At 39.1% G+C, this 15,190-nt stretch overlaps 2 protein-coding genes across 2 annotated transcripts; one reads left to right on the plus strand and one right to left on the minus strand.

Annotated features, from left to right (window-relative positions):
* Positions 1–99: 99 nt before the first annotated feature.
* LOC132624887 (uncharacterized) lies at positions 100–2,388 on the plus strand. The gene is made up of 3 exons (XM_060339626.1): positions 100–223; positions 315–703; positions 1,488–2,388. Exons 2-3 carry the CDS (start codon positions 353–355, stop codon positions 1,659–1,661), a joined length of 525 nt encoding a protein of 174 aa, XP_060195609.1. The 5' UTR covers positions 100–223; positions 315–352; the 3' UTR covers positions 1,662–2,388.
* Positions 2,389–10,830: 8,442 nt separating this feature from the next.
* Positions 10,831–12,578, minus strand: LOC132622188 (uncharacterized). Its single transcript, XM_060336746.1, has 4 exons — positions 12,275–12,578; positions 12,098–12,163; positions 11,360–11,952; positions 10,831–10,848 (listed from the first exon to the last, which is right to left on the minus strand). Exons 1-4 carry the CDS (start codon positions 12,576–12,578, stop codon positions 10,831–10,833), a joined length of 981 nt encoding a protein of 326 aa, XP_060192729.1.
* Positions 12,579–15,190: the final 2,612 nt, after the last annotated feature.

Genomic DNA, 15,190 nt, shown 5'->3' on the forward strand with positions numbered 1-15,190 from the left:
AAATTACATCTCATAGAAAAGTAAATAACAATACATAACTAATACAGTAAAAATAAAGATATTAGTAAAACTAACCGTAACTTAAGGTGTGTATGCACAAATCACCCCTATTCAAACCAATTTCTCCCATTGACCCCAATCTCTTCCGTGTTTTCCTTCATTTTCATTCGCCACGATTCTCCATCAGATTTCTTTTACCTAAATACTAGTTGCGCACTAATAGGTAAGTTTTTGAGTTGTTTTATACCGTTATTTTGTTAAATATCTTCTTCCATTTTTGTGATTTTAAGCAAAAGGGTTTCCGCCATTGCTAGGGTTTTTGAACAAACTTCAATTTTGAATTTTGGGTTTAATGGCGGACGGAAGCACTCCATGCAGAGTTACTAGAGGTATACCCAATTTTGTACAGAATTTTGATGATGCTCCATCTTTTGATTTGTGTATAACTCAAGATGAAGGAGATTTTACAGGCTTAGTTGCTAGAATGGTTGCAGAGAGTAGTATTAAGATGCGACATGACCCTATAAGTATGGAAACAATGGATGAGGAAGGTTCAAAATCTATCAAACGAAAAGAGGTCGTTCATCCTTCGAATTCCAAATCCCCTGCACCAAGTACTGAAAAGCGAAGAAAAGTCATCGATGGCAGTTCAGTTAACAAGGGCAAAAATGTTGTTGAAGATGGACCTTCCAAAGAATTGGAGGTACTGTATTTCGATTTTTCTCTAGGAATCTTGTATATGTTTTTAATATTGAATACAATATAATTAGAATGATTTGTTCTGGATACACCTAGAATAACTTACTTTTGTTTTGACAATAGTGTATATATATACACATACAGTTACATTTGGATACACTGTATACTTGATTATTGTATTTGAACGGAGACTACAAAATTCTCTGTATATGGTTTTTAATAGTGAATACAATGCGACTAGAATGCTTTGTTTTGGATACACTTAGAATAGCTTACACTGAATACTTGATTATTTTATTTGAATACACTGCACTTGGTTACCTGTATATGTTTTTAATAGTGGAAACAATGTGACTAGAATGATTTGTTTTGGATACACTTAGAAGAGCTAACTTTTGTTATTGACAATAACATATATGTATACACATACATTTTATTTTTTTGATACACTGTATACTTGATTATATTTATGAATACAGTGTACCAGCAAATTTGTTGATGTATATGATATAATAGCTTAATTTAATGAAATTATGCAGAGTAACTTCATTGTGAAAGATGCTCCTACTCACCCGGTGCACATGAGTTGTTACACCAATATAGAAGTATTTAAACAACTAAAGGACGATATGCTTTTATGTAGTTCTTGTATGAATGTATCATATATGTATTCACATACATTTTATTTTTTTGATACACTGCATACTTGATTATATTTATGAATACAGTGTACCAGTAGATGTGTTGATGTATATGATATAATAGCTAAATTTAATGAAATTATGCAGAGTAACTTCTTTGTGAAAGATGCTCCTACTCACCCGGTGCACATGAGTTGTTGCACCAATACAGAAGTATTTAAACAACTAAAGGAAAAACTTACTGACAAGCAGTACAAAATGTTTGGGGAAACTTGCTTTGGTGTATTCATTCGGATGCAACACTGTGACGTTCAAGCTTAGATCCTAAGGTTTTGCATGGTGAAAGAGCTTATGGAAAGTACTCCAGATGCATTTTTAATTGATATTAATGGTAAGGAATTGCGGTTTTCTATCAGGGAATTTGCACTCATAACTGGGTTGAAGTGCATTGGCGATGAGAATGCTTTCCCATTTAACCGAAAAGGAAAAAACAGAATTTTGGAGAAATATTTTGGTGGTTCTAAAACCATGCCTTATAAGGAAGCTTTGATGGAATGTTGCAAAGATAAAAACTGGGGCCTCAATGATGCTGATGCCGTTAAGATTGCGATATTGTATTTCATACATACTTACATCTTGTCCAATAAGAAGAAGGTTATAAAGATACCAAGGCTACATTTTGAGTTGGTAGAGACCGGAAGATACGCAGATTACCCATGAGGTAAGAAAGCATTCACAGAGTTGGTTAAAAGTATGACACACAAGATGAATTCGGAGAAAAGGTTTTATAGGCTTCACGGAATGCCCCTTGCGATGCAAGTTTGGTTATATGAGTGTTGTTCACATGTTGATGAGACTCTTGCAGTCAAGTCGGACAACGACATCCCTAGAATGTTAAATTGGAGGACAATAGAAAGCTAACCAACTTTCAAAGATCTGATGGATGGCATGTTTAAAGAAGATAACAGCCCGGTAATTTGTTTTAATCAACCTTATTTATATCATTTTTTATTTTTACTTGTATATGTTGCTTTTTTCCATATGAAATGTATATTGTGATGTATTCAAGTTTTTGTATTCAAGTTTAAAGCTGATAATAGACCGTCATATTGTTGATACACTGCAGTCAATAACACAGTGTATACAAATTTGATACACTGTCTACTTTTACACAGCTTGTATTCAAAAAATAATACTTCCTGTGTCCTCTATGCCGAGTCATTTGTAAATGTGTGTCTTTGTATTTTATATTTGGTTTGATACAAGTTCTAACAGAATTATAATGTTGATGTAGGAGATGTGTACTTTTGATAATATAGTGCCGACGGTTAATGAGTTTGCCTGCCTTCAACTGCCCCCCCCCCCCCTTGTTATCGATGCACAAACTACCACTGTCCCAACCCCTGCGTATGATGACTTTTTGTCACGACCCAACCCCGTGGGCCGTGACTGGTGCCCGAGTTGGGCACCCGTACTTACCTGTTTACCAATCAACATAGTCATATCTCATTCTTGTTTAACATATAACAATTAACACAGATTTTTTTTTCTTTTTCCGAAACAGTTGCATAAATCATACATATCAGACCAAAGCATAAATACATACAAGTCGTTGAGGCTGTCGGAGCAAACCGCATACGTAACCGGACAACAGCGACCCACGACCCACATATATGTCTACAGGCCTCTAACAGACATAACATAATCATATGACGGGACAGGGCCCTGCCGTACCCCTGAATATACACATACATGTACATGGCAGAAAGGTATGTACCAAAAGATGGGCTCCGGGACAAGGGAGCACTCCGGAATAGCAGAACAGGTAACCTAGACCGCCGGATCTCTTACACGAGCGTCTGTACCTGCGGGCATGAAACGCAGCCCCCGAAGAGAGGGGGTCAGTACGGAATATGTACTGAGTATGTAAGGCATAAAATACGGAAAATAGAAACGTAACCGGAACAACGGTGCAAGAGAGTAAGTGCAATAGTCAGAATACCAAGATGCTTATCTTCCGAACGTACATCATACTTACCGGTGCCATATGTTGGAAAAGTACCACAAACGAATAAATCATCTAGAATACCGAAATGATTACTTCCCAAACACAAACCTTACGTGCTGGAGTCCTATGTCTCCATATACATATCATATACTGCCGTGGAACGTACGGCCCGATCCATATATACATACCATATTGCCGTGGAACGTACGGCCCGATCCATAATATAGAATACTCTGCCGAGGAACGTTCGGCCCGATCCATAATATAACTAACATTTACTGCCGTGGAACGTACGGCCCGATCCATAATACCATATACACTGCCGAGGAACGTTCGGCCCGATCCATAAATAAAATAACGTATTGCTGCGGAACGTGCATCCCGATCCATACATATTATATACATACCGTCATATCATCTCATATCATATCTTATCATATCATATCATATCTTCAAACGTGCTATCATACTTACAGACTCCTTTTAGAACATTTTCCATGAAGGTTAAGGACATTAAGACTTACCAAATTCTTTTAGAAACACAATTTTCTTACTTATTTCGTTACTTAATCATGAAACGTTTACAAGGTTCGATGAAATGATCGGACATACTATTACCTGAAAAGCGAGACATCGAAGGGTTCAAAGGATACTCCTAACGGATTATCTGTATCCGGATGTTCAACTCAGAATATTCGTATCAGAGTTTCTAGATACTTATTTCAGAGGATATATGCGAATCACAACAACTAGGAATAGTAACCAAACGTTTTCCTTAATTATCGTATGGAAATGAGTCAACTAGAACAACACAAATAAGTCTTGAGGATTGTGGGCCCGCCTCGGGTCAAGTCGAGGTGGTGTACACAAATTACATACCTTAAGCCTTACGGAGTCACTTATAATAGTTCTAGTATCATTCGGTTCCATTCGGGCAGATTATAGATGTTTGCGCAATTGATTCATCAATATATGCCAAACTTAGATCAATTCTACTGATTGAAAAAGGGGCAAATTCAAACTCGGATTTCTAGGAATAGGATCGCCCCCGAGGCTCGTATCCAAGCCTAATAGGTCTAAGACATGCCAAAAGAATGAAAAGTGAAGCCTTACATACCTTTCGCGCTCCTTACGCCTGCCCAAACTCAAATCCCGTTTGCTCCAAAATCTACATTTGGTCACAATTACCAATTATGAGTTACAAGCTTTAAGAGTTCAAACTTAAGTCTATATTTGTCTACCGAAATTTCGGCAGCATTTCCCCTATATATATAGCATCCCCGAGACTTAGATAGGCTCAATATATCAACAACAACCCAATAACCACACTAACATCAACAACAATAACGACGAGGCACAATATGGCACAACTATTCTTCTTTCTGACATAATGCAATAACTTTCATTCCGACTTCACACTTCCAAACCAATCTCAATATTTTCATATTCATCATTAATCAAGATCATTACAATGCAATTTAAAAACATTTCATATCATTTCTACAAAATATTCACAAGATATACAAAATATACAAACTTTCCACCAAAACCATAATTCACCTAAAACTTCCAATCTTCAACATAATCATTCGCAACACATTTTTATCTCCCAATTTCACTCACAACAACAACAATTCCAACATCAATAATATCCTTTTCCATATCAACATATTCCATAAAACAGCCCACACGCTGTTTTCCAACTTTCCACAACTAATTAACTCAGTATACAATTATTTAATCGCGTCTTCTTCGTAAATAAACTAGTATTAACACAAATAAGAAGAGATTCATACCTTTATCCTTTTAATATTGCTGTATCTTCACCTTTTCGCTAATTTTTGGCCACCACACGCCTGCCATATGATTCTGCAGTGAAAACTATACGCTATCCGGACTGGAATTGGGAAATTATACCTGGTTTGGGCTAAAATTTGGTGCTAAAAAGTTGGGGAATTTTCTGGGATTTTTGGGGTGTTTTTCGTGGGTTTCCAACTGAAAATGAGGGAGTTTCCCCATTTTTATTACGTTTTAGAAGCTGCCAGAAGCAGCTGGAAAAGTGTTCAGCGCGTTCGCGCTGCCTTCTGGCGCGTTCGCGTTGAACCTATTTTTCTGCCCGGACCTTCGTTCAGTAAAATGGTCATAACTTTTAATCCCGATATCGTATGAGGTCGCACGACCTATGGTTGGAAAGCTAATTCAATTATCTACAACTTTTATTTCTGGGGGCTTTCCCAAATTCCAAAATTATAATACCGTGTTTGCCCCTAGAAGTCAGATCATCCGAAAATATTTCCTTAAATTGTCCTTTTGGAGGGCTTATGCTCATTTTTGGCTTATGGGTCCTTCTTATGACTTGCTCAACTTTCCATATGCTACGCGTATGTATCTTCATATGTCCTTTTTAAAACTCCGACATGTGGGCCCCACTTAGCTTACAGCCACGAGGGCTTTTCGTCAATTAACATATGAACTAATTTACACCATATGGTCTCCAAATGTCATATATATGCTATTATTACCTTCTTATAACACAACCTTCATTCCGAACTTGATTTTCAAATTTTTGTTCAGCGCGTTCGCGCTGTATTGGCCCTTTGGCCTTTTGCGCGTTCGCGCCACTTGCTGGCGCGTTCGCGCAGACCATTTTCCTGGCTCGCCCGTCCAACTTGTAATGTCCATATCTCCTTACCCCGATGTCCGATTAAGGAGCGGGTTGTTGCGCTGGAAACTAGACCTCCCGAACTTCACTTTTAAAATTTTGTTTTACTTCAAAATTGTTAATATACTAGAACATATCATTTCTTCCATTTAGACCAAAATTTTTGTATCAGACCTTGCCTAACTTTCTTCCAAAGCCTCGAAAGCTTAACCTCCTTGATCCTGGTGTAACTTTACTCTTCATTTGGCCCATACTAGGCCATCTACAACTTTGGTTACGCAAAATTTTTCGGGACGTAACATCCTCCCCCCCTTAGGAACATTCGTCCTCGAATGTTCATACTAGTCTTGTAGTCCGTCCATAATCTTATTCTCGGGTACATCCCGTTATCGGATCATTCTTCCTTGAATACGGTTATACCATAACAAGTATGTTTGTTAGTCCAATATCTTGTTAATATTTGCCTTAACTCCCTATTTGTCTCTTAGATCTACATTTATGAAACCTTTAGTACACTTCCCAGGGGGTCACCCATCCTAAAATTTCTCTTGCCCCAGCACGCTTAACCTCGAAACTCTGATGAATTTTGGTGCGTTAATGCTGATATAGTTGTGTCGACTGCCTCGCACGCCCTTTTTCACATCATTTAGGACAAGTCGGGGGTCTTAACAATTTTTGGAAAGTTCTCGTAGCGGGTCCCACTCCGCTCTAAAGAGGGTCTTTCATTTTCCTGATTATGTAACTATCAAATTAGCCTTTCAAATTCTCAACATTCACTTTTTATCCGTATGAATAGCTATCTTAACCGGCCCTATCAATCTGGGTCTTATCCCAATTCTATCAGGGGCTAGGAGGGAAAATATATCACAAAATAGAGTTTAAATCTGTCAATGCATATACGTTTCGGGAAAGGAACATTAACATACCCGTATCCGCGTTTGGTGGCACCCCCGGGTCCTGTCGACTGGCCAAAGCATATGTGCGGTTCGAAGGACCGCTAGAACTGGGAACTCCGCCCCGACCTCTATCGCGACCTGCTGGTGTCAGCATACCTTGCCCCGTAGGGCGCATGGCTACAGAACGGGAAGATGGACCAGCAATTGATCCGGTAGGCTGGGCTGCACTAGCTGAACCTCTTTTAAGCGAACAATCCCTTATATAATGGCCCTGATAGCCACAAGTAAAACAAGCACCCGTGGTACCGGAACCTCTGACCCCCTGCGAACCCGAGGCCCTGGAGCTCTGGCCTGCCCCTGAGTGCCCAGTGCTATCAAATCGCCCGCCCGTGAACTGGGAAGACATCGTATGAGGTCCCACGACCTATGGTTGGAAAGCTAATTCAATTATGTACAACTTGTATTTCTGGGGGCTTTCCCAAATTCTAAACTTATAATACCGTGTTTGCCCCTAGAAGTAGATCATCCGAAAATATTTCCTTAAATTGTCCTTTTGGAGGGCTTATGCTCATTTTTGGCTTATGGGTCCTTCTTATGACTTGCTCAACTTTCCATATGCTACGCGTATGTATCTTCATATGTCCTTTTTAAAACTCCGACATGTGGGCCCCACTTAGCTTACAGCCACGAGGGCTTTTCGTCAATTAACATATGAACTAATTTACACCATATGGTCTCCAAATGTCATATATATGCTATTATTACCTTCTTATAACACAACCTTCATTCCGAACTTGATTTTCAAAATTTTGTTCAGCGCGTTCGCGCTGTATTGGCCTTTTGGCCTTCTGCGCGTTCGCGCCACTTGCTGGCGCGTTCGCGCAGACCATTTTCCTGGCTCGCCCGTCCAACTTGTAATGTCCATATCTCCTTACCCCGATGTCCGATTAAGGAGCGGTTTGTTGCGCTGGAAACTAGACCTCTCGAACTTCACTTTTAAAATTTTGTTTTACTTCAAAATTTTTAATATACTAGAACATATCATTTCTTCCATTTAGACCAAAATTTTTGTATCAGACCTTGCCTAACTTTCTTCCAAAGCCTCGAAAGCTTAACCTCCTTGATCCTGGTGTAACTTTACTCTTCATTTGGCCCATACTAGGCCATCTACAGCTTTGGTTACGCAAAATTTTCCGGGGCGTAACATTTTTCTTCTACCCCACGCAATATGGGTCATGACACACACAAAAAGGGAGTTGTTGCATCAGACTCTCAACTTGCTAAGAAACATAAGCAGACGTCTGTTGGGTCTTCATCACCAATGAAAGTTGATATGCAGCCCGAAACAATTTCAACTTCCAACATCACTCCCCGTAGGAAGACGTTGACTAAGATGCCCGATATTCAGACTAAACAGTCAGTTCCTACAAATACAACTGAACAAGTTCATCCAACCCAACCATCTGTCGAGCGTGATGCCCTGACAACCAGCAAACAAGACGAGTTGTCTCTCATGAGGAAAGAGCTTGATGATTTTAAGAAGTTGGTATGTGTAATTTATATTTTTTTTTTCCATTTTTCTCTGCTGTTCTTGATATTGCGTGGTAAGCATGATTTATTGTTATTTCTTTCAAATTTCAGGTGACGAACGAGTTCAAGGATCTCCGTATATTGATCAATGACAACCTGACAAAGGTCCTTCAAGCAATAAAAAGGGATAATGATTCAGAAAAGTTAAAGTAAAGCAATTAAACACACTACTATATTCAAGTGAAATAATCATACATAAATGATTTCTTTTCAATAGTGTGCTGCCAGCGAATCTCCATTCAGCGACATGCTGTTGAATTTGACCGTACAGTTGATCAAAACACACTCCACAAATCACCTGTACAAAATGATACTAATGCAGCTCATTTTCAAACAGAGGTATTATAAAAGACTGTAATAATATCACTGTATATGTATCGTTTCAATTGAACCAGTTGTATATATGAATACAATATTCACATATGAATATTGTATTCATATCACTGTATACAAATATGAATTTTTATACTTAGTGAAGTGACTACTTTACATATGAATATTGTATTCACATCTATGTATTCATATATGCCAACTATATACAAGACTGTATCTGTGCAAACTGTATACAAAACTGTATTCATATCACTGTATATGTGTTTGTTCATATCACTGTATTCAAATATGAATATGTATTCAAGACTGTATCTGTGCAAACTGTATACAAGACTGTATTCATATATGAATATTGTATTCATATCTATCTATTCATATATGCCAACCGTATACACTAATTTTGTTTTGTGATATATTTTCCATTCATTTTTATTCATACAGGATGTTGATGTCAACAAGCTTAATTCTAGTGGCGATACATTAAGAGCTTCCACTGAAGAGATTCAGGAAGCATGTGACATTACAAGTGAACATGGTGAATCAAAGGTATTAAAATGAATACAATCTCTGGTGCAAATATTTGTTCAAAGATTTTAATGCATTTCAGAATTGGAATAATATTAAAATGTTCCATCTTTTTGCTTATAGGGTTTTGGATCTCAGATTCCTGTCGAGGTATATCAAGAATCAGCTCATGGTGTCATGCCTACCAATGAAGGAAGCCCCAAGTCAGTTGCCGATAAAAGTGTTGAAGGTTTATCTTCTATATCAAAGGTTGTTCTTGCAGCCGATTCAAATCGAGAGACGCTGCACAATGTCAAAGTTGACATTCAACAAGGTAATTACCTTGTTGAGTTTGAGGACGGGGATGTTGTAGTGGAAATGGAACACATTTCTCAGTTTGAGTTGGCTGATGACTTACTCCCATCTCAAAAAACTATTGCAAAAATTGTGATGACACTACATAAAGACAGGCACCCCGACCCTTTGCAAGTTTCTCCCTATAGGACAAATTTTGGGTCAGCTTCGGGTTAGTATTGAGTTACTTTTCATTTTAAGATTGTATTCAATTCTCCTTTTATTTAATGTGATTTAATTTTTGTGAAGCAAGTAGTTCAGTTAAGTTGACAGAAATATTTGACAAAAAGCACCCATTTGAGAATAACTGTATCAACGGGCCACATGATTCAAAGCTTTTCGATAATTTCTCAAAATGGATTAGGAAGGGGATGCTTGTAAGGCATGAGAACAGGTAATTTTTTTTTATCGCAGATTCAGGCATGACCTGTTTTTTGATATATCTTACATAGTGTTGATTATGCTTGATAAACCGGGGTTTTTTTATGTATTGTATAAAAAGAACAAAGATGACCATTACAAAAAGGGCAAGGCAACATTGGCGAAATTCTTGGATTGTGGTATAAAGAAATTCAATGACAAAAATTGGTTCTACTTTTTAGCAATGGATGGTCAAATGTGGAATGACGAGGTGCGATATACCTTATTTTTTCACATACAGTTTAAAGTTGTATGTATTCAATAATAACTGCTTGTAGTCTCTGTTATTGTAGCACATTGATGTCATGTTTTATTACTTCCGAAAGAAATCCAAGTATGATACAAACAACACATACAAGTTTACCACTGTCGACTGCCTTTTCAAGTCAAAGATTGATGATATTCACAAAGCGTATGCTGACCCGGATGCTGCCTTAAGCCTTGGTCGACAAGAAGATGATTTATCTGAATACGTTAAAGGCCACCATTTGTTATGCACTCTCCCGTGGAATTTGGTTGACCATGTATTCATTCCAATCAACGTTAAAGAAAGAAATCACTGGTTGTTGGCAGTTTTGTCATTATTGGACAGACAGATATACGTATATGACTCGTACAAAGCTGCAGGTCACGATGCAGCTATTACGTCTTAAATTGGAAAGCTTGCCTCGCTATTGCCATTGTTCTTACATATCACATATTTCTATCAAGAAAGGCAAGGAATTAACTGGAATCATCACCCTGCATACAAAGGCAAAGCACCGGCTGATAAATTAGATGTCGTGTTTGTTGACAATCTGCCATAACAAAGGCCGGGGAGCATGTACTGATGTTTCTCTTTTTTTCTACAGTTACATATATTCAGATAATTCATCTTTTTCATATACATTTTTGTTTTTTCTTTCCTGTGTGTAGGGATTGTGAAATGTATGTGGCTGCATGTGCGGAGTATTTGAGTCAAGGAGAAAGTATTCCAATCGGTGACCTTGATGTTGAATTAATCCGTATGATATATGGTGCACTTCTGTGGGAATACGCTCAGCGGAAGTTAGAAACCGATGCCGAAAGCGATAACGAGGCACCTCCAAAGCCAGCCAGGCCAAAGATTGATTTTAATCAAGTTGAATAGATCATAGTGCTTTAGTTTTTTTTTTTTAAAAAAAATTCTAGATATTTGAAACAGAAGTAGAAACTGGATATGTTCTAAGGTATACAACCAATAGAACACATAAATAGATACACAGATACAAACCCTCATGCGCGTAGATTTATGCTCATTGATGGATAAGAACTCTTGAAATTTTTTCCCAAGTGTTGTGAATGTGTAAGAACCATTCTGTCGGTTGGTGCAATTCCACCGTCCATACATCAACCTAATTTCTTCCATAAAATCATAAATTGGCAATTCTCTAGCAGATACAAGTGCCACATTGATGGACTCAGCAATATTTGATGTCAATGTCCATGCTCGATTAACTGGAAAATAGAGCCTAGCCCACTTTTCTCTTCCAGCTAACTCCAAGTACTCCTTCTCAACCTTTTCCATTGGCATATCAAAGTCATTCTGCGTGTATGCTTTTGCCAATCTATAGTACACCCCACTCAACACTTCATGACTCTTCCTATATCTATTGTATACATTCTTCCAAAGATGCCATATGCATGCTAAATGCGGAACATTAGGATAAATTCTACATACAGCCTTGATGATGCTTTCATGTCTATGAGATACAATACACACGTTATCCCTTACCCCATACGCTTCCCTGAACCGTTGAAAGAACCATGACCAAGACTTATTATTTTCTGAATCTATCACGCCATATGCTAGAGACAGTATATTCCCTGCAAGTTCAGTTCAATATATGCAGAAAGTTACTGATTGTATCAAAAACTGTAAGCACTATATGCAAAAAAATTATGATTTTTTCTAAAACTGCAAGCACTGTATGCAAAAAAAAAAAAAAATGAATACAGAGATATGAAATACCTGCACCAGCCAATGTGCTTGCCGAAACAAATGTACCATTGTATTCTTGTTTGAGGTGGCTACCATCTACAACCACGATGGGTCGACAACAGTCGAATCATTTTATAAACGCATACAGTGCTACGAACAGATACAAGAACTCGCTTTTAGGCGATTTGTGCATTCTTATATGAGAACCTGGGTACGTTTTATCCAAAATATATACGTATGCAGGTAACTTCTTGTATGAATCTGCTGGTTCTCCCCTCAACTCAGTCATAGCCTTTTCTTTAGCACGATATGCCTTCATGTAGTTCACATCCACACCAAATTCATTGTTCACATCATCTGCTATATCCTTTGGTGTATACTTCCACTTATAATTTGTTATTTTTGGTTTAATAATGCCTGCTATAAAATCTCTACTTGCTTGATTACAAGAATACACCTTATCTTTCAACGAACATATATGTTTGTCCACAAACTCTCTCACTTTGAACATTGCTGATTTGTTAATGCTCGAAGCTTTCAATTTCCACTCACATTTTTCCGATAGACATACAATTGTATAGCTGCAAATCCGCAATTGCAGATGTATACATTCAGTCACTAGCCAATATCAAATGATTATGCGAAAATGGAATTTACAATTCATATACTGTTACACCTTGGAAAAATCCCCCGTACATGTACAATGAATAGGCTAACAGAGGACATAGCATATGCGATGTTTTGATGAGTAAGAGATAGTATTCGATGACTCTCAACTCGGAAGGCCGAGCCTAGAGGGCCGGGTATGATCACCACTAGTGGGCGGCATATGATGGTTACCCGGACGCGGGTTAACGATGAGGATTTTGATGAGATGATTTATGAGATGTGATGACATGTATACTATGATTGTGTAAAATGTGACATATGTAAGAATTGTGATTGCCTATGACACTTACGCAGGTTATATCCTTCTTTCATAACTCATGATCCTTCTATTATATTTATTTCATTCTTGCCTTACATACTCAGTACAATATTCGTACTGAAGTACGTTTTCTTTGGACGCTGTGTTCATGCCCACAGGTAGACAGGGAGGAGATCTTGCTCCGGATTCTTAGAGGCTATTAGTTGACTGAAAGCACTCCATTGCCCCGGAGGTGCCTATGATGATTCTTTTGTGTACAATTGTAGATGTCATCTCATAGAGGCTCGTAGATACTCAATGTGGGTCATGTGGTCTCACGGCGTGGTCATTGTGTAAATGTATTAAAGTATACATATTATTTTGCTAGCCTAAGTGCTCCTGTGTATAAAAACATTATGTTTTGAAATGAAAACAGGTTTTTTTTTATTTTTTTTATTTTTATAAATCGAGCATGAATCTGATAAATGATTATTAAATAATCCTAAGAAGTAATAGTACGAGCGGTGCTCGGCGGTTAGCCCCGGGTACCCGTCACGGCCCCTAGCCGGGTCATGAAAAAAGTGGAATCAGAGTAGTTCGGTCCTAGGAAGTGTCTACGAGCCGTGTCTAGTAGAGTCTTGTTTATGGTGTGTCGCGCGCCACATCAATAAACAAGAGGCTACAGGGCATTTAGGAAAAGTGACCATCTTTCTTTTCATGAGATCGTGCGATAGAGCCGTATATAAGATTATATCCTCCCTAATAGCGTGTTATGATTTCAGAATGCCGCCAAAGGGAAAAGCTGCAACCGCCTAGAAGGGTAAGACTACGGCAAAGAGGTGGGTAGAAAGAGAGCCTCCGATGAATATAGATGAAGGCGAATCACATAATGAGGCCTTATCTAATACTTCATCTACCCCGCCTAATGTGGATGAGCAAGGAGGAGCCCCAGCTCCAATTCCTCCACCGGTTGCTTCGGGTCAACAAATGACCGAGGCCATCCAGTTATTGACACAGTTGGTTGCCGCTCAGGCACAACGACAAAATATGGGTTCAAGCGATCGGGCAGCAAGTACAAAGGTCCGTGATTTTTATGACTCTAAATCCTCCGGAGTTCTTCGGGTCAAAGCTGGAGGAAGACCCACAAGGTTTCATTGATGAAATGTTGAGAACATTGAAGATTGTCCACGCCTCTGAAACTGAATCCGTGTCGTTGGCATCTTATAGACTCCGGGATGTGGCGATGTTATGGTACAACAATTGGGTATTATCAAAAGGAGAGAATGCGCCTCCTCCGGTTTGGCAAGAGTTGGTAGATGCTTTTATTCGTCACTATTTACCACCCGAGGTCCGCCGAGCTAGAGCGGATAGATTTCTAAATTTGGGGCAAGGAAACATGAGTGCCCGAGAGTATAGTATGCAATTTAATTCTTTGGCTAGATATGCTCCGACTATGGTGGCCGACATGGGAGACCGGGTACATAGATTTGTGAGTGGCCTAGGGCCACATTTATTCAGAGATTGCTTGACGGCTTCCTTGCAAGATGAGATGGATATTTCCCGAATACAGGCCCATGCTCAGAATTTGGAGGGGCGACAACAACAACAAAGGGGTGATCGCGACAGTGATAGAAGACAAAGCAAAAGGGATAGATCTATGGGCACAGGCAGTGATTATAGAGGGGGATCGAGGCAGGATTATTCTCGACATTTAGGCCAATCAGCGACTAGCGCACCTCCCAGGTTTCCAGATAGAAGATTTGACAACTCCTTTCGCTCGGGACAGGGTCAGAGTTCGAGGGCTTCAGGTTCCCAGTTTGAGGGTGATTATAGTCAGGGAAGACCCCCAGTTCCACGATGTGGTCGGTGCTGCAAATTACACTCAGGGCCGTGTCGTCAGGACACAGATGCTTGTTATGTTTGTGGACAGACTGGGCATATGATGCGAGATTGTCCCTCACGATATAGTAGAGGTGGGGTTCAGCCCACAGGCTCAGCAACTAGTTCTTCATCAGTTCGCCCGATAGGGCAGACTCCCCAGATGACAGCAGGCCGAGCTAGAGGCCGAGGGGAAGTATTTACTTCAGGTGCCACTCAGCCCTGTGTATATGCTTTAGCCGGACGACAGGATCTCGAGTCCTCTCCGGATATGGTCACAAGTATATTTTCTATATTCTCTCGTGATGTGTATGCACTGATAGATCCGGGTTCCACAT

Source organism: Lycium barbarum, chromosome 12 (assembly GCF_019175385.1).
Source record: "Lycium barbarum isolate Lr01 chromosome 12, ASM1917538v2, whole genome shotgun sequence".
Classification (NCBI taxonomy): Eukaryota; Viridiplantae; Streptophyta; class Magnoliopsida; order Solanales; family Solanaceae; genus Lycium; species Lycium barbarum.